Source organism: Ranitomeya variabilis, chromosome 5 (assembly GCF_051348905.1).
Source record: "Ranitomeya variabilis isolate aRanVar5 chromosome 5, aRanVar5.hap1, whole genome shotgun sequence".
Classification (NCBI taxonomy): Eukaryota; Metazoa; Chordata; class Amphibia; order Anura; family Dendrobatidae; genus Ranitomeya; species Ranitomeya variabilis.
This window is the reverse complement of record NC_135236.1, coordinates 337,142,143-337,169,546: the sequence shown is the minus strand read 5'-3', so window position 1 is coordinate 337,169,546 and position 27,404 is coordinate 337,142,143. Positions and strand designations below refer to the sequence as shown.

Genomic DNA, 27,404 nt, shown 5'->3' with positions numbered 1-27,404 from the left:
TATATATATATATTATTCGTATTTTTCAGACCATAAGATGCACTCTTTTCCACCAAATTTGAGAGGAAAGTGTGGGTGCATCTTATGGTAGGGATATAACAACATGTGGAGGGTGGCAGCGGCTGGTGGGATCGCACTGGGATCCCACTTTCAGTAGGCAGAAAAATGTCCCCATTGCCAGGATTCAGAGTTGGGGAAACCACATGGTCTCGATGATTAAGTGCAGTGAATATTCATTAGCCGCTTCCCCGCCCACCTGTCAGCCTGAGCAGTGAGTGGGGAGCAGCAGTGGACACACATGGTTTCCCTAGCGCTGGATTCCTGCAGCAGCTGGGGAGATTTGTGTGTCTGGTGGAGGAGGGGGCAGCAGCAGGGGCCAGAGGGGACAAGATCGCCGCATACCTGCCTGGGCTGGACGCTGGCTGCTGGGCATAAGGACCTGTGTGATGTCATGAAGTGGGCGGGCTGGAGCATCACATGACAGCACAGAGCCCTCCCTGTTCTGATGTCATCACAGGTCCTTCAGACTCCCGACTAGAATCTGCTGGCTTCCTCTTATGACCTGTGCTGTGTGTGTGCAGTCATGGGATGCTTTTACCTCACCACAGTGTGGCTGGCTGCCACAATTGAGAGGTTAGTCTTTACAACACACAATAAAGCACTCTGCCACTCCTTTGGTGAACTTTAACTCCCAGCATGCCATAGGATCTGCAGGACATGCTGGGAGTTATAGTTCTCCCATGGGATTTTAAAGCTGCACTCCAGTGTTATTTTGCAGTGCTGGAGTGGTGCTTTCAATAAAAGCCCTGTGCCCCATTCTTATACTTACCCTCCATATATATAATAATTACTAGATGGTAGCCCGATTCGAACGCATCGGGTATTCTAAAATATATATGTAGTTTATTTATGAAGATTTTAGAATAATACATTGAATACACAGGATTCGGCCGGCCGCGACCAATTAGCGAAGCGTGGTTCAAATCCCACGCCAATTCGCAGCCGGACTGCGCCTGTCGCTGATTGTTCGCGGCCAGCCATGTACTATATAACAGCACACGTAGTGTATATAGCACAGCCACGTAGTGTATATAGCACAGCCACGTAGTGTATATAGCACTGCCCACGTAGTGTATATAGCACTGCCCACGTAGTGTATATAGCACTGCCCACGTAGTGTATATAGCACTGCCCACGTAGTGTATATAGCACTGCCCACGTAGTGTATATAGCACTGCCCACGTAGTGTATATAGCACTGCCCACGTAGTGTATATAGCACTGCCCACGCAGTATATAGCACTGCCCACGCAGTATATAGCACTGCCCACGCAGTATATAGCACTGCCCACGCAGTATATAGCAATGTAGGCATCATATCCCTGTTAAAAAAAAAAAAAAAAAATTAAAATAAAAAATAGTTATATATTCGCCTTCCGTTAACCCTGGATCCAGGCAAAGCGGTTACGGACGCTCCTCGCGCGCTCCGGTCACAAGAGTGTATTGCGGTCTTGCGAGATGATGACGTAGCAGTCTCGCGAGACCGTAATGCATGGAGCGGTCACCGGAGCGTCGCGAGGAGCGGGAAAGGCCGGTTCTGGATCAGAAGGGCCGACGGACGGTGAGTATATAATGATTTTTTTTATTTTTAACATTAGATCTTTTTACCATTGATGCCGCATAGGCAGCATCAATAGTAAAAAGTTGGTCACACAGGGTTAATAGCAGCGGTAACAGAGTGCGTTACCCGCGGCATAACGTGGTCTGTTACCACTGCCATTAACCCTGTGTGAGCGCTGAGTTTAGGGGATTATGGAGCGGGCACTGACTGCGAGGAGGAAGGAGCGGCCATTTTGCCGCCGGACTGTGCCCGTCGCTGATTGGTCGTGGCAAATCAGCGACTTACATTCCATGACAGACAGAGGCCGCGACCAATGAATATCCGTGACAGACAGACACACAGAAAGACGGAAGTGACCCTTAGACAAATATATATTATGCGTTTTCATATTTACCGGAGCCACACATACAGACCCATTCAAGTGAATGAGTCTGTGCACATGTCAGCTTGTTTCTATGGACTGTATCCATGGGCAAAATATGTTGACATGTCCGTTTTTTAACGTGTCATCAGTGTGACACGTATCGGCGCCTGATGGTACTGTTAGCATTGTTCCCCGACGCCAGGCGCTCTCATCATTCTCCCTTGTTCACTCTGCAATCAGCGCTAGCAGGGGAGAATGTTGAGTTGTATTCAACTGATAACAGCGAGAGCATGGGGAGAGCATGCGGGGGCTGATGGGACTACTACTCCCATCAGCCTACACCTGCTTCCGCTAATAAGTGAGAGCAGCCAGCTCATTGAGTTCACTGCAGATGAAAGATGCAGCACACAGTTTCCACACGTATTACACACAGACACTGATATCTCCTGTACTGTTTTTTCCAGTACAAGGAGTAAAGCGAGCCACTTGCTACTATATTAACTGCACACAGGCTGCTTGTTATGATGATGGCCTAATGCCACCTGTCATGTCCCTGGGCACATTTGTATCTGTTTGATGCTGCTGTAAATTTATTCAACTATATTTACACCGTTTCTAATAGCACATACCTATTTGCTCTTGTAGACATTAAGAGCCAGAGTGTTGGCAAATAAGCCTAATCTGCAATCTATATGAAACACTGCATAAATATGTGAAATACAGCAGGGAGTATTCACTATTCTGTACTGTTCTAACGAAAGTGTGTTCATGATTTCCACATTTTTTAGTTATACTAGATTAGTAGTTTCCCAGCTTCTGTCCTTGACGGTCGAAGTACATTGGACTCGCAGCAGGAACAGGATCTGTTTGCCAAGGACAGTGATTATTATTGACTCCCTATCCTTAAAATAGTACAGGTTATTGGTTACTTATTGCTGTACTTATTAGCTGTATTTTGCACATTTATCCTCAGTCGGCAAATAGCCCTAATCTGCCACTCTAATAAAATGCTAACACTCCGCTAATGTCTTTCAACATGAACAACCAGCCGTGAAGTAGATATATGCTATTATATACTGGTGTTTTTATATATATATATATATATATATATATATATATATATATATATATATATATATATATATATATATATATATATATATATATATATATATATATATATATATATATATAATTTCTACTATATCTATCTATCTATCTATCTACATATACACTCACCGGCCACTTTATTAGGTACACCATGCTAGTAACGGGTTGGACCCCCTTTTGCCTTCAGAACTGCCTCAATTCTTCGTGGCATAGATTCAACAAGGTGCTGGAAGCATTCCTCAGAGATTTTGGTCCATATTGACATGATGGCATCACACAGTTGCCGCAGATTTGTCGGCTGCACATCCCAAAGATGCTCCATACAAGGCAGGATGGATCCATGCTTTCATGTTGTTTACGCCAAATTCTGACCCTACCATCCGAATGTCGCAGCAGAAATCGAGACTCATCAGACCAAGCAACGTTTTTCCAATCTTCTACTGTCCAATTTCGATGAGCTTGTACAAATTGTAGCCTCAGTTTCCTGTTCTTAGCTGAAAGGAGTGGTACCCGGTGTGGTCTTCTGCTGCTGTAGCCCATCTGCCTCAAAGTTCGACGCACTGTGTGTTCAGAGATGCTCTTAGGCCTACCTTGGTTGTAACGGGTGGCGATTTGAGTCACTGTTGCCTTTCTATCAGCTCGACCAGTCTGCCCATTCTCCTCTGACCTCTGGCATCAACAAGGCATTTCCGCCCACAGAACTGCCGCTCACTGGATTTTTTTTCTTTTTCGGACCATTCTCTGTAAACCCTAGAGATGGTTGTGCGTGAAAATCCCAGTAGATCAGCAGTTTCTGAAATACTCAGACCAGCCCTTCTGGCACCAACAACCATGCCACGTTCAAAGGCACTCAAATCACCTTTCTTCCCCATACTGATGCTCGGTTTGAACTGCAGGAGATTGTCTTGACCATGTCTACATGCCTAAATGCACTGAGTTGCCACCATGTGATTGGCTGATTAGAAATTAAGTGTTAACAAGAAGTTGGACAGGTGTACCTAATAAAGTGGCCGGTGAGTGTATATATCTATGTACTATATCTATCTACATATACATATCTACTATATCTATATCTCTCTCTCTCTCTCTCTCTCTCTCTCTCTCTCTCTCTCTCTCTCTCTCTCTCTCTCTCTCTCTCTCTCTCTCTCTCTCTCTCTCTCTCTCTCTCTCTCTCTCTCTCTCTCTATATCTATATCTATATATATATATATATATATATATCTCTACTATATAATTGTCTAAGGGTCACTTCCGTCTTTCTGTCTGTCCTTCTGTCTGTCTGTCACGGATATTCATTGGTCGCGGCCTCTGTCTGTCATGGAATCCGAGTCGCTGATTGGTCGTGGCAAAACAGCCACGGCCCACGACCAATCAGCGACGGCCACAGTCCGGCGGAAAAATGGCCGCTCCTTCCTCCCCGCAGTCAGTGCCCGCTCCATACTCCTCTCCAGTCTGCCCTCACACAGGATTAATGGCAGCGGTAACGGGCCGCGGTGTAATGCACTCCGTTACCGCTGCTATTAACCCTGTGTGACCAACTTTTTACTATTCATGCTGCCTATGCATCGTGAATAGTAAAACGATCTAATGTTAAAAATAATTAAAAAAATAAAAAATCGTTATATACTCACCGTCCGTCGACCCCCGGGGGTCTTATTTTCTCAATTGACAATTTTTTTTTTTTTTTTAACAAAAAAATTAACATTTATTAACATACCAGCGTAATGCAGAACAGTAGTCATCACAAAACAGTAGAAGCAAATAAACTGTGAATCGTATCAAGAATTTCTTGTTCCTACCGTATAATTACGGTATTTCCATGTACAACATGTAAAACAACGAACAATGGTTCATTTACTGATCTCAATATTTAATAACACAAAACAAGATTTATTCAATGACAACCATGTCATCATCTTCTGGAACATCATCATAACAATCCAAACTCTGAAGTTCCTGTGGAATTTCTTGTGACTCCATTTCTTTCATAATCATTGGCCCATATCTGTCATGTCTAGCAATAGCACTGTCCTTAAATGAGCACTTCTTGTCAAGGTAGCCTGCTCGTAGTGCATTTGCAATGCACAAAGTGTGATTTTCTCCCATGAATTCTTCACCGAAGTCACAATCTCTGGCAGTTTAGGTTTCACAAAGTTTCCACGTTGATTTCTCTCCATTCCATTTTCCATGTAGTCATTGATTTCCACACGCAAATTGTCCTTGAATGGCTTGTTAATGGCGATATCAAGAGACTGGAGATAAGCCGTCATTCCTGCAGGAATCATTATTTGATCTATTTTTCTCATGAAGAAGTTCTTCATGTCTTTGGCGCGGTGTGTGCTGGCTGCATCCCAGATCAGCATTCCTCTTTGGCTCCCTCGCATAACAAGCGACAGCATTAAATCGACCCACTTCCTTATAACTGCTTGTGTGGCCTAGGCTTTTTCAGTTTCAAGAATATAAATGCCTGAAACACGTTCAATCTTGTCTTTCTTGCCCTTTGAAATGAGTAAAGGTGGGACTTTAGTGCCATCCAGACACATCGCCAAAATACAGGTAACACGTGCACTTTCATAAGCAGTGGTGGGAACGTACACTGAGGAGGCACCTCGTTGTTCAATTGTTGTTTGAGATGCTTGGCCCATAAACACTGCAGTTTCATCCATGGCAATCATGTGGGAAAGATTGTATTTAGAGAAGTCGGCGTCATCAACAAAGGTCTTGAATGCAAATGCGCGTTTAATAATTTCAGCATCTTCCAGCCTAAAGAGTGTTGTGTATCTTCTCAAAGACAGTTCACTTCGTTGAAGGAAGTTATCCAGCCAGTGTTGTGATGTCTTGAATTCTTCAGGGGCAATTTCAAACTGTGGTGCCATTGCAAGGGCAAATTCTTGAATCTGAGCCCTAGTCACAACCAATGTCTTTGCTCTCCTGTCAGTAACCCACTCACAGATCAGGTCTTCCAGCTCGGAATATAATGGTTGCCAACCAGATCCAACCTTGCGCTTTTTAGCATTTCCGCTGTCCACTTGTTGACTGGGGTTACCGTAATCTGCTCGCCATTTTTGGACCAATCGGACACTCAACATTTTCTCTTTGCAGAATTCAGTAAGATTTTTGCCCCAAGATTCTTCCACGATTCCTTTTTTGTACTCAACGGAATAGCTTTCTTTTAGCGCTCATGTCTAGGGGTAAAAATATACCGTATCACCATTGTTTACGGTATTTTTTTTACAGTACGGTACTTTACGGTTGACCGTTCAGCAGAAAAGCAGACAACAAATCAAAGTAACACACTACGGTACGGTACTATAATTGCCTGACTCCCACACAGGGCCACAAAACATAAGGGTTCTAAAATGGCTCCCACACTTTCTGGACACTGTACCTCTACCGTAACAATCACCCACAGCAGTTCCTTTACCGTAGCTGCCCCATCATCACTTTGCACCCCCATCATTCCATTACAGCCCCCATTATTCTACAGTACAGTATTGCAGCCTCCCATCATCCCACTGCAGCCTCCCATCATCCCGGTATCCCACTGCAGCCTCCCATGTGTGTAACACACACACACACACGCGCACACACGCACGCACACCCTTACACATACACACGCACGCACACCCTTACACACACACACGCACACCCTTACACATACACACGCACACCCTTACACATACACACGCACGCACACCCTTACACACACACACATGCACACCCTTACACACACACACGCACACCCTTACACACACACACGCATACCCTTACACACACACGCACCCCCTTACACAGACACACACACGCACCCCCTTACACACAGACACGCACACCCTTGCACACAGACACGCACACCCTTGCACACACACGCACGCACACCCTTACACACACACACGCACGCACACCCTTGCACACACGCACCCCCTTACACACACATACCCTTACACACACGCATACCCTTACACACACGCACACCCTTACACACACGCACACCCTTACACAGACACACACGCACACCCTTACACAGACACACACGCACACCCTTACACAGACACACACGCACACCCTTACACAGACACACACGCACACCCTTACACACACACACACACGTACCCCCTTACACACACAGACACACACGCACCCCCTTACACACACGCACCCCCTTACACACAGACACACACGCACCCCCTTACACACACGCACCCCCTTACACACACGCACCCCCTTACACACAGACACACACGCACACCCTTACACACACGCACCCCCTTACACACAGACACACACGCACACCCTTACACACACGCACCCCCTTACACACACGCACACCCTTACACACACGCACCCCCTTACACAGACACACACGCACACCCTTACACCCTTACACACAGACGCACACCCTTACACACAGACGCACACCCTTACACACAGACACACACGCACACCCTTACACACAGACATACACGCACACACACACACACACACACACACACACACACACACACACACACACACACTCACTCACTTTCACTTTCTTACTGGTTTCCTCCGCGGTGCTGCTTTCAGTGCTTTGGTGGTGCAGGAGCCCTGGGCCAATCACAGCCCATGGATGACGTCAGCTGGCCCATGGTTCCTGCGCTGTGATTGGCGCAGGGCTCATGGACAGAGATCGGCACACAGCTGTGATTAACTCCTGCGAACAGCGCGGCGGGAGTGGCGGGCACCGGAGGGCAGGGGACAGCGGGGGCGAGACACAACTGCATGCCCCATGCACAGAACAAGGTGTGCCTTATTTTCGGGGGGGTGCCTTATATTAGCAGGCACAGTGCTCCCCCTAGCATGCCTTACTTACGGGGGGTGCCCTATTTACGGGGAAACACGGTAGTTGGATCAAAGAAATCCTGCAGGCAAAACTGATATACTGCGTTACGCCCTACAGCTTGATTTAAACATGTCATTGATTTTTCATGTTTGCAAACAAAAAAAAAACCTGGCTTTTCCATCTGTTTTGTGTCATCTAATCAGACCAAACACTAATTTATGAATAAAGCCTTAGTGTGATACCTGGGTGATGGTGTGCTTTTGAATCCCAGTGTCATGCACCAGGATAAATAACTTTCTCACTTTTAACTGGTTCCCGACCACCCACTGTAGATAAACGTTGGCGCTGCACAAAGACTATCAGGCTTTCTCTATAGTCTGCGGTCTTGCTGCACTCAAAACCCCAGGGTCCTACAACGCTGTGATTCCCGTGTAGAACTGTACCTCTCACAGGTGACTTCATTGGGACATGATTAGATCAGGTCCCCATGATGTTATCCCTTTGCTATCTTCTAGATGCCGTGATTGCAGCATTTAGATGATGGTGAGAGAAAGATGCTCTCCGTTATGAGGTGATCACATCACCGGGGAGCCAAGTGTTATCATGTCAAATGACCTCCAGGTCTGCCAGCTACAGTGGCCTGATGGATTCAGCCATCAGGCGAACTGCCAGTGTAAAACTGGCAGGTCTCATGCATTGCAATACATGTGTATCGCAATGCATGAGACCAGTGATCAGAAAAATAAAAATTGAAGTCCCATACAGAGACTAAAAAAAATAAAAAGTTTTAAAGCGATTTAAAGTCACAAAAAAAGAGAAAATATTAAAACAACAAATACATATATTTCTGTAAAAAACAAAAAAGTACACATTTGCTATTGCCACATGCAGAACAACCCGACCTGTAAAACTGTCAACAGTTAACCCCTTCAGTGAACACCGTAAAAAAGAAATAAAAATGGAGCAACATCGCGATCAAAAATTCAAATGGAAACTTAAATGGTACCGATGAAAACGTCATGTTGTCCCGCACAAAAATAAGCAGTATGGCGGCTTATCAGTGGAAAAATTAAAAAGTTATAGCTCTCAGAATAAAGCGATGCAAAAGCAATTTTATTCTATAAAATGTTTTGCCGTTTTTACACAATAAAAACTAAGAAAACTATATAAATGTGGCATCACTTTAATCATACTGACCCAAAGAAAAAAAAAAACAAAACAATTCCTGAATTGCTGTTTTTTGTTTATTCTGCCTCCCAAAAGTTGGAATAGAAAGCTTTCAAACAATGTCTTGTACCTGAAAATGGCACCAATAAAAAAGTCAACATGTCCAGCAAAAAAACATTAGTCACATGACTGTCGGCAGAAATGTGGAAAAATTATAGCGATCAAAATATGGCAATACAAAAACTTGTTTTTGCAAAAGAACAAAATTGTGTGAGACATCAGCCTAACATAAAAACTATATAAATATGGTATAGCTGTAATCACACCGACCCAAATAATAAAGTTGTCTAATCACTTATACCGCATGAGGAACAGCGTGAAAAATAAATAAAATCAATTCTTCACCTGCTGTTGATTTGGTCATTCTGCCTCCCAAAGATCGCCGTAAGGCTCTTGTCACACTTATCCTGCTCTTTGCACTGAGCGTTTATGCTGGCGTTTTCATGTAAATCACTGAAATACGTGATTCAGATGGAACCTCTAGCAGAAGATTCCCTATAATGAGGCAGATGGAGGCACTGTGGACTACGCCTGTCTTCCTATGATCCGGCAGTGTCCGTCTTATTAAGTGTGCCTAAAAGCACAGTCAACCACAGGTTTGTGCACTTCTGAAAAGAAGGATCTTGTTGAACAGAAGCCAGATGGAGTCCAGAGTAACTCTGCTGCAGCATTATAACGAATGGATCCCTCGGGGGTTTCATCTGAATCACGTCACTCAGATTTAGATGTAAACCCCATTGTAAGTGATCAGCGTAGAGCGCCGGATAAATGTGATCCCAAATGTTATGTAAAATGTTCCCTATAAAAGCTTCAAATCAATCCACAAAAAAGCAAGTCCCCATTCCGATCAATCATCTACTAACTGAAACGTTACTGGTAGTGTAAAAACTCTGGAAAAGCAAAATGGCTCCTCAAACCCCCCCCCCCCCCCCCCCAACAGAAATCCAACAAATTCTTCTATCCAAAATTCAAATGCCCCCCTCCCTTCTGAACCCCACAGTGAACCTGTTTGGCATTTATGTAGCGATGAGAGCTCTCCAAATTTACGGGTGCATGCTTCCAGAAGCACGGGCTGGGAATAATGTACTAGTCACTGCAACGGCAGTTTGCAAATTTTAGTCAGCAACATCCACTGCTGCTGGTTTCTGGAAAACACCCATGGAGTCAAAATCGTCTTTAGGGTACGTTCACACAGGACTTTTTTGCTGCTTTTTTTTGCTGCTTTTTTTTATGCTAATTTAGGTGCGTTTTTTTGGTGCGTTTTTGGTGCGTTTTTTGGGTATGTTCACACAGGACTTTTTTGCTGCAGATTTTTGCTGCAGATTTTTGCTGCTTTTTTTTATGCCAATTTTCAGCTGCTAGGACACCTGGCAATGGCTCTTCATACCTTACTACCAGGAACTCCCTCACAATAGATCACAATCAGGACACCTCACAATGGCTCTTCACACCTCACAATGGCTCACAATGGCTCTTCACACCTCACTTACAGGAACTCCCTCACAATAGATCACAATCAGGACACCTCACAATGGCTCACAATGGCTCTTCACACCTCACTTACAGGAACTCCCTCACAATAGATCACAATCAGGACACCTCACAATGGCTCACAATGGCTCTTCACACCTCACTACCAGGAACTCCCTCACAATAGATCACAAACAGGACACCTCACAATGGCTCTTCACACCTCACAATGGCTCACAATGGCTCTTCACACCTCACTAACCACACCCCTAAGCTCTTGGCTGTGAGATCCCTTCCTGCTGGCCATGATTTTCTGCACAAAAAAAGCAGCAAATAATGCTACATGCGTTTTTTCAGCGTTTTTGCAGCGTTTTTTTCATCACCCATTCAAGTCAATGGGTGAAAAAACGCTGCAAAAACGCTGCAAAAACGCTGAAAGAAGTGACATGCCCTATGTCCAAAAAAAGCAGCAAAGCAGAAAAAACTGATCAAACAAAAAACCAACGTGTGTGTGCATGAGATTTCTGAAATCTCATAGGTTTTACTGGTACTGTAAAAAGCAGCTGAAAATTAGCATAAAAAAAAGCAGCAAAAAAAAGCAGCAAAAAAGTCCTGTGTGAACGTACCCTTACACCTGTATATAAACTCCCAGAGAGGTGTAATTTCAGGAATAAGATCAGTTCAGGGGCGATTCTGCTCTCCTGGCCCTTAGGGGCTCTGTATATGGAGTCTGCAAACTATTCTACTATAAAAAAAAATTCTCCAAAATAGCGCTCCGTACCTCCAGAGTTTCGCTGTGTGCCTAAGCAGTACTGTACATTCACATATGGGATATTTCCACGTTCAGGAGACATTGTGTGACACATTTTGTCACCATTTTTACCCATTTTCTGGTGGGTTTTTTTTTTTTTGACTGCTCAATGGTGTCAAATTCTGTGACCCACCTATGATGTCAATAAGATCAAAGTACCCCTGGATGAATTCATTGAGCGGTTTAGTTTGTAAAATGGGGTCACTAATGGCGGGTTCTGCTGTTCTGGCACCTCAGGGACTCTGCCAATGTGACATGGCACCAGCAAGCCAGTGCTGCAACATCTGCACTGTAATATAGCTCTCCTTCCCTTCTGAGCTTTGCACTGTGCCTCAAAAGTAGTTTTCGACCACTTATGGGATATCTGTGTACACAGGAGAAATTGTGTAACAAATTGTACTGTTTGTTTTCTCATATTACCCCTTTTGAAAACTGCAGATCTGGCGTAAGAGGAACATTTTAGTGGAAAAAATAGTAATATTTCCTTTACTCAGCCAAATGTTATACAAGTTTGTGAATTGCCTAAGGGTCAAATGTGACATGGTATTAGCAACGTATTCCAGCCAAATTGTCACTCATTCGCTTCCGAACCCTGCCTTGCGCTCAAGCTATTTTTCCAAAAATATGGGATATCTGTTTACTCACTACAAATTGCACAGCAAATTTTGGCATCCATTTTCTCCTGTTACCCTTGTTGGAAGAAAAAAAAAAAAAAAAAAAAAACTTGGAGCTAAAACATTTTGTGGGAAAAATGTGATATTTTATTTTCATGGCTCAACATTCTAAAATTCTGTGAAGCCCCTGAGGGTTCAAGGTACTCGCCACACATCTAGGAAAATTCTAGAGGGGTGTAGTTTCCAAAATGGCGTCATTTGTTTGGAGTTTCCACTGTTTAGGCACATCAGGGGCTCTCCAAACATGACATGGCGTCCGTTATCCATTCCAGCCAATTTTGTATTCCAAAAGTCAGATGGCGCTCCTTCCCTTCCAAGCTCTGCCGTGCGCCCAAACAGTAGTTTTCCTCCACATACGTGGTATCGGTATACACAGTAGAAATTACATAACAAATTTTGGGGTCCATTTTTTTTCTTGCTGTCCTTATGAAAATAAAAATAATTTGGGGCTGAAATAACATATTTTTTTGGGGGGAAAAAATTAAATGTTAATTTTTTCCTTCTACTGTACATTCCATTAATTTCTGTGAAGCACTTGAAGGGTTAATAAACGTGAATGTTTTGGCCACCTTGAGGGGTGCAGTATTTAAAAAGGTGTCACTTTTGGGTATTTCATATAGGCCCCTCAGTCAATGTGATGTGGTCCGTTAAAAAAATAAATAAAATGGCTTTGTAAAGTTTATGGAAAAATGAGAAATCACTAACTTCGTAGCAAAAAAAATTGCTTAAAAAATTGTGCTGATGTAACAAGTATGTTTGTGTGACACCACTCTCTGGTTTTAAGGGCATAAAAATTAGAAGTTTGAAAATTTGCAAAATTTTTGCCAAATTTCCAATAGTTTCAGATATAAACGCAAGTTATATCAAACATATTTTACCGCGATCATATAAAGTACAATATGTCATGAAAAAAACAAATCTCAGAATTGCAGGGATCCATTGACGTGTTTTATAGTTACTGTCTCATAAAGTGGCAGTGGTCAGAATTTAAAACTGGCTGTGACGCGAAAAGGTTAAAGTGATTTTGCTACAACTTAGTCGCCCTTTCTCTACATCGGGTATACTGATGTACACTATCACTGGTCTTTTAATTTTCTGGAAATTGCATAGTTCGTCCCCCAGCAGGCGTCAGATATGATCTGTAGTATTTTACACATAGAGGAAGGAAATGAATAATCACGAAAATGAAATATTTGTCATAAAAGCATATGATTTTGTTTAGTACATGAAGATAAAAATATACATTAAAATTGTGGGGTGTAATACACAAAGTAAGATTCCCAACAAATGGATCAGATAGTGACGGTATCATAAATAATAGTTTTGTGTTCTCCATAAAAATAGTCAATGTATGGAAGATATAGCAGAAAAATGTATAACCTTATAAAATTTATAAATAATCCAGAATGAATACGCTGCATACCATGGAAATGAGAGCAACACAACACAGATTAGGACCTCATGTACATAAAATTATTTTTCTTATATATTATACATATTGTCTATTTTTATAGAGAACACAATACTTATTTGTATGATACCCCTTCTGATACATTTTTTCGTGAACTTTTTTTGTGTATTACCCCTCACAATTTAAAACACTATATAAAAAGAAACATTTGCATGTTTTTCTCAATATCTGACATGAAATCAGAATAAATCTTTCCCGTTTTAGGTCAATTAGGATTACTATAATTATTATTTGCCAAATGCCAGAATAATGAGCTAGAGAGAATGTATGTAAAATTTTGTATGTAAAATTTTGAAAATGCCTTAAAAGATTTAATTACTGAATGACTTGGGTCAAAAGTTTGGGATATCCTTCCACAAGCTTCTCACAATAGTTGGTTGGATTTTGGACCCATTCCCCCTGACAAAACTGGTGTTTGTAGGTCGCCTTGCTCGCACCTCCCTTTTCAGCTTTGCCAATAAATTTTCAATTGGATTGAGATCAGGGCTTTGTGATGGCCACTCCAAAACAATGACTTTATCCTTAAGTCACTTTGTTTGGCAGTATTCTTCGGGTCATTGTCCATTTGGAAGACCCATTTCCGCCTAAGCTTTTAACTTCCTTGCTGATGTCTTGACATGTTGCTTCAGTATTGCCATATAATCTTCTTTTCTCATGATGCCATTTATCTTGTGAAGTGCAACAGTCCCTCCTGCAGAAAATCAACCCCACAACATGATGCTGCCACCCCCCGTATTTCACAGTTGGGATGGTGTTCTTAGGCTTCCAAGCTTCTCCCTTTTTCCTCCGAAAGAAATGATGGACATTATACCAAAAAATTAAATTTTAGTTTCATCACACCACAGGTCATGTCTCCAAAAATGAAGGTCTTTGTTCCTGTGTGCATTTGCCAACATTAATCTGGCTTTACGTTTTGGAGTTATGGCTTCTTCTAGCAGAGTAGTCTTTTAGCCAATGTTAATACAGTACTCGTTTCACTGTGGATACTGACACAATCTTACCAGCTTCCGCCATCATCTTCACAAGGTCTTTTGCTTTTGTCCTTGGGTTGATACATGTCAGAACAAAGCACGTTCATCTACGTGACACAGGACCAGTCTCCTTCCTGAGCGGTATAATGGCTGGACATTCCCATCTTGTTTGCAATTGCGTATAATTGTTTGTACAGATGAACCAGGCACCTTCAGGTATCTTGAAATTGTACCCAACGATGAGCCAGACTTATGCAAGTCCACAATTCTCTTCCTGATATCTTGGCTAATTTCTTGACTTTCCCGTGATGCTACACAAAGAAGCAGTGTGTTTCAGGTGTGCATTAAAGTACAGTACAGACCAAAAGTTTGGACACACCTTCTCATTTAAAGATTTTTCTGTATTTTCATGACTATGAAAATTGTACATTCACACTGAAGGCATCAAAACTATGAATCAACACATGTAGAATTATATACTTAATTTCAGTTGCTTCACACTTTTTTGTTATGTCTTATATTCTAGGTTCTTCAAAGTAGCCACCTTTTGCTTTGATGGCTGCTTTGCACACTCTTGGCATTCTCTTGATGAGCTTCAGGAGGTAGTCACCGAAAATGGTTTTCATTTCACAGGTGTGCCCTGTCAGGTTTAATAAATGGGATTTCTTGCTTTATTGATGGGTTTGGGACCATCAGTTGTGTTGTGCAGAAGTCTGGTGGATACACAGCTGATAGTCCTACTGAATAGACTGTTAGTTGCTTTTTTCTTGCCATAATAGAAATTCTAAGTAAAGAAAAACGAGTGTCCATCATTACTTTAAGAAATAAAGGTCAGTCAGTCCGAAAAATTGGGAAAACTTTGAAAGTGTCCAAGTGCAATGGCAAAAACCATCAAGCGCTACAAAGAAACTGGCTCACATGAGGACAGCCCCAGGAAAGGAAGACCAAGAGTCACCTCTGCTTCTGAGGATAAGTTTATCCAAGTCACCAGCCTCAGAAATCGCAGGTTAACAGCAGCTCAGATTAGAGACCAGGTCAATGCCACACAGAGTTCTAGCAGCAGACACATCTGTACAACAACTGTTAAGAGGAGACTTTGTGCAGCAGGCCTTCATAGTAAAATAGCTGCTAGGAAACCACTGCTAAGGACAGGCAACAAGCAGAAGAGACTTGTTTGGGCTAAAGAACACAAGGAATGGACATTAGACCAGTGGAAATCTGTGCTTTGGTCTGATGAGTCCAAATTTGAGATCTGGCTACCACAGCATCTTGCAGCGGCATGCTATTCCATTCGGTTTGCGTTTAGCTGGATATAATTTATTTTTCAACAGGACAGTGACCCCAAACACACCTCCAGGCTGTGTAAGGGCAATTTGACCAAGAAGGAGAGTGATGGGGTGCTACACCACAGTCGCCAGACCTGAACCCAATCGAGATGGATTGGGTTGAGCTGGACCTTGGAGTGAAGGCAAAAGGGCCAACAAGTGCTAAGGATCTCTGGGAACTCCTTCAAGATTGTTGGAAGACCTTTCCCGGTGACTACCTCTTGAAGCTCATCAAGAGAATGCCAAGAGTGTGCAAAGCGGTCATCAAAGCAAAAGGTGGCTACTTTGAAGAACCTAGACTATAAGACATTATTTCAGTTGTTTCACACTTTTTTGTTAAGTATATAATTCCACATGTGTTAATTCATAGTTTTGATGCCTTCAGTGTGATTGTACAATTTTCATAGTCCTGAAAATACAGAAAAATCTTTAAATGAGAAGGTGTGTCCAAACTTTTGGTCTGTACTGTATATATACACTGCTCAAAAAAAATAAATGGAACACTACAATCTCACATCCTCGATCTCACTGAATGAAATATTCCAGTTGTAAATCTTTATTCATTACATAGTGGAATGTGTTGAGAACAATAAAACCTAAAAAAGATCAACGTAAATCACAACTAATATCCCACGGAGGTCTGGAGTTGGAATGCTGCTCAAAATCAAAGTTGAAAATGAAGTTACAGGCTGATCCAACTTCAGTGGAAATGCCTCAAAACAAGGAAATGATGCTCAGTAGTATGTGTGTGTGGCCTCCACGTGCATGTATGATCTCCCTACAATGCCTGGGCAAGCTCCTGATGAGGCGACAGATGGTCTACTGAGGGATCTCCTCCCAGACCTGGACTAAAGCATCCGCCAACTCCTAGACAGTCTGTGGTGCAACGTGACGTTGGATGGTGTGAAACTTGATGTCCCAGGTGTGTTCAATCGGATTCAGGTCTGGGAAACGGGTGGGCCAGTTCATAGCTTCAATGCCTTCATCTTGCAGGAACTGCTGACACACTTCAGCCACATAAGGTCTGGCATTGTCCTGCATTAGGAGGAACCCAGGGCCAACTGCACCAGCATATGGCCTTGCAAGGGGGCTGAGGATCTCATCTCGGTACCTATTGGCAGTCAGGCTACCACTGGCAAGCACATGGATGGCTGTGCTGCCCTTGCAAGAAATGCCACCCCACACCATTACTGACCCACTGCCAAACCGGTCATGCTGAAGGATGTTGCAGGCAGCAGCTCGCTCTCCACAGCATCTCCAGACTCTGTCACATGTGCTCAGTGTGAACCTGCATTCATCTGTGAAGAGCACAGGGCGCCAGTGGTGAGTTTGCCAATCCTGTTGTTCTGTGGCAAATGCCAAGCGTCCTGCACGGTGTGAGCCCAACCCCCATCTGTGGATGTCCGGTACTTAGACCATCCCCATGGAGTCGGTTTCTAGCAGTTTGTGCAGACACATGCACATTAGTGGCCTGCTGGAGGTTGTTTTGCAGGGCTCTGGCAGTGTTCCTCCTGTTCCTGCTTGCATAAAGGCTGAGTTAGCGGTCCTGCTGCTGGGTTGTTGCCCTCCTACGGCCCCCTCCACATCTCCTGGTGTACCGGCCTGTCTCCTGGTAGCGCCTCCAGCCTCTGGACACTACTCTGACAGACGCAGCAAACATTCTTGCCACAGCTCGCATTGATGTGCCATCCTGGAAGAGCTGCACTACCTGAACCACTTGTGTGGGTTGTAGAGTGTCTCATGCTACCACGAGTGTGAAAGCACAACCAACATTCAAAAGTGACCAAAACATCAGCCAGAAAGCATTGGTACTGAGTTGTGGTCTGTGGTCCCCACCTGTATAACTACTCCTTTATTGAGGGTGTCTTGATAATTGCCAATAATTTCCGTCTGTTGTCTATTCGATTTGCACAAGAACATGTGAAATTGATTGTCAATCAGTGTTGCTTCCAAAGTGGACAGTTTGATTTCACAGAAGTTTGATTTACTGGAGTTATATTCTTTTGTTTAGGTGTTCCCTTTATTTATTTATTTTTTTTTTTTGAGGTGTGTGTGTGTGTGTGTGTGTGTATGTGTATATATATATATATATATAGATAGATAGATAGATAGATAGATAGATAGATAGATAGATATCCCTATTCCCTTCTCAGTAGGCGGTCACAGCTGACCCTGCATCCCGCATTTTTACAATAACCTTTTTTATGCCCATGAGATTCTTCAGTACCAAAGGTAGTTTAGTCTGTTCATTGCTGCTAATGTACAGTGGTGTTTGCTAAAACAGAGCTATTTTTTTAAGCTGACTTTCTAAGAGGCCAGTGTGAAAATTGCAAGATTTCTATTTTTTTTATTTTTTTTTTTTAATTAATAGATTGTGATATCAGGGGGAAGGGGGAGGAGCCAAAAACATTTAACATAAATTTTAAACAATAGGTAATTTTCTTTTGATAGCTTCCCTTTTAAAGATGATGCCCAAATGTTCTTACATTTATCTTATATTCATATGTTACAGTACAATTACTGCCTGGGGAAAAGACCATGAGAAAGATGCTTTTAAACACATTGTAACACAGTTTTCTTCAGTACCAGTCTCTGTGGTCAGCGATAGCTATGATATTTACAATGCCTGCGAGAAAATTTGGGGAGAAGATTTACGGAGTTTAATAGAATCAAGGAGTGCAGATGCTCCTTTGATAATTCGACCAGACTCCGGGGATCCCCTCGATACAGTCTTGAAGGTAAGATTTAGAGAAAGTAGAATACATTTCACTATAGCTTACATTTTTCATGTATAATTTGTGTTCACTATTAATGAGAATCTGTCAGCATGTTTTTGTCATTTTATCTGAGAACAGCGAGACATAGAGAAGGAGACCCTGAACGATGTATCACTTTGTGTCACAACTGCTGCACTTAGTAAGCTATCAGTGTTTCTGGATTTTGCCATTCAGCAGAGCAGAGAAAACTAACCCTGCCCACACCAGGCTCTGTTTATGCAAGGTCTATAGACTGAGAGATGCTTACCACAGAAGGGGTGGAGTCAGATGAGTGTCTGTACGCCAGCTAGTCACAGCAGTGATCATGTCCTGGTGATAAAACATTCAGTGAAAGTAAACCATGCATAGCTGGCCATGCGAGACAATATTTTATTCTGTGTTTTAATTCCCACCTCATGCTGTCATCGGACTACATGGCGAAAGCCTGCTGACAGATTCCTATTTTTTTCTCCATATTTATAACTTCATTTTGTTTTAAAGCTGTATTTTTGAATTCTAGGTGCTAGAGATTTTAGGGAAGAAGTTCCCTCTCGAAGAAAATTCAAGAGGGTACAAAGTTTTACCACCTTACATTCGTGTAATACAGGGTGATGGTGTGGATATAAATACCCTGCAAGAGGTAAAGGCTAGGTTACAGAGCCTGGACCATACGTTAACAAAATACTGTATTGTTGGGACTTGTATAAAGAGTTTTATTTTATTTTGTAATTGGAATGAATGTTAACATTTTTGCACTTTTTAGAAATTTAAGATAGCAGGCAGGTTCCAAAAAGATCACATTATGCACATTTTAGCCCAAGAAGGATCATCAGTGAAATGTGTAACAGTGGTAGACTATTGCATGGTCTTATACCACAGATCACATACAATATCTACACTTACTATGTTTTTTTCTGACTACTTATCTAACTTTTCTGACTATTTTTTTTTATTCTAAATGTTATTTTCAGATTGTGGAGGGTATGAAGAAACATAAGTGGAGTATTGAGAATATTGCGTTTGGATCTGGCGGGGCTCTCCTACAGAAACTCACCAGAGACCTATTAAACTGCTCCTTTAAATGCAGCTATGTGGTGACCAACGGACTTGGGGTATGCAAACAAATTGATGTTATCGTACTAGATTATCCAGTTTAACAGGCTTTGTTGTGTGGTGGTTGCTCTATTTTTATTTTTTTATTTTTTTTAAATCTAAACCTATATGTACTATATTTTTTTGCAGGTTAATGTGTTTAAAGATCCTGTGGCTGATCCAAATAAAAGATCAAAGAAGGGGCGCCTGTCTCTTCACAGAACGCCCTCAAATGAGTTTGTAACCCTTGAAGAAGGCAAGGGTGATCTGGAGGAATATGGACCAGTAAGTGAAGCAACAATTTTTATCACTCAATACAAGATGTACAGATTGCTGCTTAACCCCTTCACGCTCCAAGACCGTGCGTGTGAGGGGCTTTGGAGCGGGCTCCACGCAGAGCAGATGCTTGGTATATTACATAGCTGCCTTCTGCCTCTAACAGTGAAAGGTGTGCCCACCAAACAGTTCTGGTAATCAAGTGACGCTGTCCATCACTGACAGCGGCATTTAAGTACCACAATACATTGCTATGACATCCTTTTATATGATCCGGTCAGTGATGTCCCGCCTGTGGCTGGGCTTTAGTTTCCAAGTGATAATGCAGCGATCATAGGTTCAAGTCCCTTAAGATGACAAACAAATAATGTAAAAAGCAGGAAAAAGAAGGGTTTTAAAAAATATAAAAATTTTAACCTCCCATCCCCATCTCCCTCAATTCCACATTTAACAATAAAGAAATTAAAGTGAAATGAACTCATTAGTAGATGCTTTAAAGCAGAAAACAATCAGAAATTCCAAATTGTGGGATGTGTCTCCGCAATAATGCAAAAAAAATAAAATGTAATTGATCAAAACCTAGTGTATGTACCACATATTTGTATGATTTTAAAAACCAACTTGTCACCTGAAGGTCCCACACAGCTGTTGATGGTAATATGAAAATGTTATGGGTCTTTGGAAAATGGTGACGCTAACAATTTATATGGACAGCCATTTTTTATATTTCCATTACTTTTGTGCATGTGCAGTCTAGTAAGGCCACATTCACAAGTTGAATATTTGTTTTTTACCTTAGTATATGTAAGCCAAAATCAGGACAGGGTGAAAAATACAGAAGTGGTGACGTGTTTATTATACTTTCTCTGATTGTTCCACTCCTGGTTTTGGCTTATAAATACTGAGGTAAAATACTGACCAAATACTGAACATGTGAATGTGGCCTAAAAGTCAGATTAACCCCTTTTTACCATTGGACGTACTATTCCGTCCATGTGGGGTGGACCCTACTTCCCAAGGACTGAATAGTACGTCCAGCGCGATCAGCCGCGCTCACGGGGGAGCGCGGCCGGGTGTCAGCTGACTATCGCAGCTGACATCCGGCACTATGTGCCAGGAGCGCTCCTGGCACATTAACCCCAGGCACACTGCGATCAAAGATGATTGTAGCCTTCCGGCGGCATAGGGAAGCATCGCGCAGGGAGGGGGGCTCCCTGCGTGCTTCCCTGAGACCCTCGGAGCAACGCGAATCGCGTTGCTCCTAGGACCTCCTACCTTCTCAGAGCAGGCGCTGGTAAGCCTGCAGCTCTGCCTGTCAGATCGCTGATCTGACACAGTGCTGTGCAAAGTGTCAGATCAGCGATCTGACCCTATAGTATCATGTCCCTTCCCTGGGACAATGCAAAAAAAGTAAAAGTAAAAATAAAAATTCACATGTATTAAAAAATAAAAAAAAATCCTAAATAAAGGGAAAAAAAATTGTTCCAATAAATACATTTCTTTAGCTAGCAAAAAACGAGCCGCCATACAGCGTCATCAGCGAAAAAATAAAAAAGTTATAATCCTCAGAATAAAGCGATACAAAAATAATTTTATATATAAAATAGTTTTTATCGTATAAAAGCACCAAAACATAAAAAAAATGATATAAATGAGGTATCGCTGTAATTGTACTGACCCGAAGAATAAAACTGCTTTATCAATTTTTCCAAACGCGGAGCGGTATAAACGTGTCTCCCCCCCCAAAAAGAAATTCATGAATAGCTAGTTTTTGGTCATTCTGGCTCACAAAAATCGGAATAAAAAGTGATCAAAAAATGTCATGTGCCCAAAAATGGGTCCAATAAAAACATCAACTCGTCCCGCAAAAAACAAGACCTCACATGACTCTGTGAACCAAAATATTGAAAAATTATAGCTCTCAAAATGTGGAGACTCAAAAACTATTTTTTGCAATAAAAAGCGTCTTTTAGTGTGTGACAGCTGCCAATCATAAAAATCTGCTAAAAAAAAAACCCCGCTATAAATAGTAAATCAAATTCCCCTTCATCACCCCCTTAGTTAGGGAAAAATAATAAAATTTAAAAAATGTATTTATTTCCATTTTCCCATTGGGGCTAGGGTTAGGGTTGGGGCTAGGGTTAGGGTTGGGGCTAGGGTTAGGGCTACAGTTAGGGTTGGGGCTAAAGGTAGGGTTTGGATTACATTTACGGTTGGGATTAGGGTTAGGGGTGTGGTTAGGGTCACCGTTGGGATTAGGGTTTGGGGTGTGTTTGGATTAGGGTTTCAGTTAGAATTGGGGGGTTTCCACTGTTTAGGCACATCAGGGGCTCTCCAAACACGACTTGGCGTCCGATCTCAATTCCAGCTAATTCTGCATTGAAAAAGTAAAACAGTGCTCCTTCCCTTCCGAGCTCTCCCGCGCACCCAAACAGGGGTATACCCCAACATATGGGGTATCAGCGTTCTCGGGACACATTGGACAACAACTTTTGGGGTCCAATTTCTCCTGTTACCCTTGGGAAAATACAAAACTGGGGGCTAAAAAATAATTTTTGTGGAAAAAATGATTTTTTATTTTCACTGCTCTGCGTTATAAACTGTAGTGAAACACTTGGGGGTTCAAAGTTCTCACAACACATCTAGATAAGTTCATTGGGGGGTCTACTTTCCAAAATGGTGTCACTTGTGGGGGGTTTCAATGTTTAGGCACATCATGACTCCCCAAGCACAACATGGCGTCCCATCTCAATTCCAGTTAATTTTGCATTGAAAAGTCAAGTGGCGCTCCTTCCCTTCTCAGCTCTGCTATGCACCCAAACAGTGGTTTACCCCTACATATGGGGTATCAGCGTACTCAGGACAAATTGCACAACATTTTGGGTCCAATTTCTTCTGTTACGCTTGGGAAAATAAAAAATTGGGGGCGAAAAGATCATTTTTGTGAAAAAATATGATTTTTTTTATTTTTACGGCTCTGCATTATAAACTTCTGTGAAGCACTTGGTGGGTCAAAGTGCTCACCATACATCTAGATAAGTTCCTTAGGGGGTCTACTTTCCAAAATGGTGTCACTTGTGGGGGGTTTCAATGTTTAGGCATATTAGGGGCTCTCCAAATGCAACATGGCGTCCCATCTCAATTCCAGTCAATTTTGCATTGAAAAGTCAAACGGCGCTCCTTCACTTCCGAGCTCTGCCGTGCGCCCAAACAGTGGTTTACCCCCACAAATGGGTATCGGCGTAGTCAGGACAAATTGCACAACAACTTTTGGGGTCCATTTTCTCCTGTTACCCTTGGTAAAATAAAACAAATTGGAGCTGAAGTAAATTTTTTGTGGAAAAAAAGTTAAAAGTTCATTTTTATTTAAACATTCCAAAAATTCTTGTGAAACACCTGATGGGTTAATAAACTTCTTGAATATGGTTTTGAGCACCTCGATGGGTGCAGTTTTTAGAATGGTGTCACACTTGGTTATTTTCTATCATGTAGACCCCTCAAAATGACTTCAAATGTGATGTGGTCCCTAAAAAAAAAAAATGGTGTTGTAAAAATGAGAAATTGCTGGTCAACTTTTAACCCTCATAACTCCCTAACAAAAAAAAATTTGTTTCCAAAATTGTGCTGATGTAAAGTAGACATGTGGGAAATGTTACTTATTAAGTATTTTGTGTGATATACACTCACCGGCCACTTTATTAGGTACACCTGTCCAACTTCTTGTTAACACTTAATTTCTAATCAGCCAATCACATGGCGGCAACTCAGTGCATTTAGGCATGTAGACATGGTCAAGACAATCTCCTGCAGTTCAAACCGAGCATCAGTATGGGGAAGAAAGGTGATTTGAGTGCCTTTGAACGTGGCATGGTTGTTGGTGCCAGAAGGGCTGGTCTGAGTATTTCAGAAACTGCTGATCTACTGGGATTTTCACGCACAACCATCTCTAGGGTTTACAGAGAATGGTCCGAAAAAGAAAAAAAATCCAGTGAGCGGCAGTTCTGTGGGCGGAAATGCCTTGTTGATGCCAGAGGTCAGAGGAGAATGGGCAGACTGGTTCGAGCTGATAGAAAGGCAACAGTGACTCAAATCGCCACCCGTTACAACCAAGGTAGGCCTAAGAGCATCTCTGAACGCACAGTGCGTCGAACTTTGAGGCAGATGGGCTACAGCAGCAGAAGACCACACCGGGTACCACTCCTTTCAGCTAAGAACAGGAAACTGAGGCTACAATTTGTACAAGCTCATCGAAATTGGACAGTAGAAGATTGGAAAAACGTTGCTTGGTCTGATGAGTCTCGATTTCTGCTGCGACATTCGGATGGTAGGGTCAGAATTTGGCGTAAACAACATGAAAGCATGGATCCATCCTGCCTTGTATGGAGCATCTTTGGGATGTGCAGCCGACAAATCTGCGGCAACTGTGTGATGCCATCATGTCAATATGGACCAAAATCTCTGAGGAATGCTTCCAGCACCTTGTTGAATCTATGCCACGAAGAATTGAGGCAGTTCTGAAGGCAAAAGGGGGTCCAACCCGTTACTAGCATGGTGTACCTAATAAAGTGGCCGGTGAGTGTATCTCTGTGATTTAATTGCATAAAAATTCAAATTTGGAAAATTGCAAAATTTTCGCCAAATTTCTGTTTTTTTCACAAATAAACGCAGGTAATATCAAAGAAATTTTACACTATCATGAAGTACAATATGTCACGAGAAAACATTGTCAGAATCACAGGGATCCGTTGAAGCGTTCCAGAGTTATAACCTCATAAAGGGACAGTGGTCAGAATTGTAAAAATTGGTGCAAACCACCCTTGGGGACTTAAGGGGTTAAAGAAAAAATGGGGCTACTTTAGTTGTCTTTTATAAAATATTTGACTTGTAATGCTGTTGTTTTTCTCTAGGATCTTCTCCGCACAGTGTTTAAGAATGGCAAGATAATTGCATGTTACTCGTTTGATGACATAAGGAGCAACGCTGGACTGAAGAACAGAGAACTTGAAGAAGAGATTCATTAGATGCAGACCTATGTACAATATCCTTTTATATGTAAATCTTAGATAATTTTCACTGTACAAACCTGTGTGTCAATTTACCTTTGTGTTGCCATTTTTTTATTTTATATACCGGTTTGTCAATACTTTCATCTGAATTACTGTTTCTCTTGGCCATTCTCCCCTGAGGACCTGAAATGAAACCCTATCCTTCTGGTAACACACCCTTGTCCTTTAGTTTTGTACAGCAGAAAACTGTAAAATATATTTAATCTTACGTGGTTCCCTGTCTGTGCTTGTACATTTTTTATTTTACGAGCACAAATTTACAAAGCCAGTGTATTGTGTTTTAAGTTCATTTTCCATTGATTTAAGAGTCAAAATCTTTGTTTCTATCATCTCATTTAGATATATTTTATATAAACTCAAGTAATGAAGTTGTACCTGGCTACAAGATCACTTTTTTATTTGCCTTGTATAGCTAGCACTAATCTTTGTGTCTCAAGAAAGAAAACATCGGCCTCCGTGTGGCATCTGTGATGACATTCTGTAGATGGTGTGTACTAACAATCGCTGCGTCATATATATAATGTATTAGTATAGTGTACCCGTTCTATAATGTGTATACTGCACGCTAATCCATGGAACATGATTCTGGAAGCTTTATGTCCTAATAATCATTGACTTTCTGAAGCTTTACAAGAATCTCGCATCAATCATCTGCATAACAGGCGATCATACCAGAAAAGCCAAAGACTACTTGTCAATACAGTTGTCATGTCCAGTCATAATAAATCTCCCAAAATGTTATCCAATATTTCACTCAACGTTTGGACTGTTTTTATTGCTGGCTGCACAAATGTACGCACTTCAGGAACTAGAACCATTAATGAAGGTGGCTCCTGGACTGTAATTCTCGTAACGTCACCATTTAGCAGTTACGGTTTTCCATTTGTCAAGGCTCCCAATGCACATGTCAAATTTATCCATGTGTATGTTTGGATTTTTTTTTATCTTAGCCGTAAGACAGTCCTCTTGTCGTGTCGACCGTGTAAAAATGCCCATAAAAAAAATTGGCAGTACTGAATACGTCCTACGGCAATCTTGAGGCTGCAGTAAATGCCTTGTTTTAAAACGCACCAGTTCAGCTTGATATATTGTGGTCTTCATTTATAGTGGATCCTGCAGTGAGGATGACAATGTTACAAGTGCATATGATGGCATGGGCAAAGTGTTACGTGATCTGCAGAAACTTGCAACATTCTGTTTCTTTTTGGTAGAGTGTAAGTAATTCCTAAAGTTGTGCGAGATGGTCACTTAATAATGTACCATCCACCATTGTTACTATATCTTAAACTGTATTGCAATGTTGGCTAGAAATTACCCCACTCCCCCCACCAGTACACTTTTACAGCACCTCACAATGCTAGGTTAACTCGCATTGCACATTTTATTTTTGTCTGACTGGCTCCAGTCCTGTGTTTTTTGGGGAATTGTTGGAATTTGGACCCTAAGGCTGGGACATCATGGTGACTTTGCCCGTGACACGTGTCACACGACCAAGATTTGCTAGGTGTTGCTGCTACATCGTAGTGCAATACAAGTGAACGGGGCCATGTTGCGACTCTGCAGGTACTGCGACAAGCAAGTTGCATAAAAATCAGATGAAGTGTGACTTTTGTACCTTGGTTTTCGCAGTACCAGCAGAGTTGCGATATGACCCCATTCACTTGTCACAGCTACTTGTTATACATCTAGCGAACTTTGGTCGCACAATACTTGTACTACCGCCTTAAATGAGGCAGGGTTAATAGTTTCCAGCTTCTGCTAAAGGCCTAGTTTTGGATGATATACTCTTTTCTAAAATGAGTAGGCCTTATTAGAAACCTGTCAATGTTTTACTATCAAGAACTAGTGCCAGTGTGGAGCTGCAGATCTTCCACACTTAGAACCAAACCCATTTGGCTTCAGGTAACAGATTTCGTTTTTTTATTGTCCAAATTGAGCATCACATTTTAAATAAGTTTTCAGCAATAATGAATCCATGCTAAAAGAACAGATAAACACTAGGATATTGCTAGTTTATGCAGAATAGCGTACTGGAAACTAATTTTTATAGACACCATTCTTTATTCTGCCATGGACCTATTGAATTTCTGCAGTTTCTGTATGTTTTAATGTATTTTCCACATGCTGTAGCAGTTTGATGTATTTTTCTATTGAAGAGTCTATTTTCGTTATGTTATCTTTATTTTCACCTGACTTGCCTTCTTTGGGTATTATAGTTGATTAAAAAAAAGTTATGTTAACTTCATAAAGGCCACAAGAGTCACAATGGGAGGAGAGATCACTAACTTGATGGACAAACAAGTAGTTCTCTAGCATAACAGTACGCATGCCATCTTACACTGGCACGTT

The 27,404-nt window shown here is 41.9% G+C and overlaps 1 protein-coding gene and 1 long non-coding RNA gene across 2 annotated transcripts in view; one reads left to right on the top strand and one right to left on the bottom strand.

Moving 5' to 3' along the window:
• Positions 1-25,269, top strand: part of NAMPT (nicotinamide phosphoribosyltransferase) — an 82,632-nt gene extending 57,363 nt beyond the window's left edge. The window contains exons 7-11 of the mRNA XM_077264769.1: positions 18,378-18,603; positions 19,142-19,261; positions 19,593-19,733; positions 19,864-19,998; positions 24,897-25,269. Coding sequence (XP_077120884.1) covers positions 18,378-18,603; positions 19,142-19,261; positions 19,593-19,733; positions 19,864-19,998; positions 24,897-25,010 — 736 coding nt within the window. The 3' untranslated portion in view covers positions 25,011-25,269. The remainder of the gene's footprint in view (positions 1-18,377; positions 18,604-19,141; positions 19,262-19,592; positions 19,734-19,863; positions 19,999-24,896) is intronic.
• Positions 1-27,404, bottom strand: part of LOC143773654 (uncharacterized) — a 370,734-nt gene that overhangs the window by 312,948 nt on the left and 30,382 nt on the right. The window lies entirely within an intron of this gene.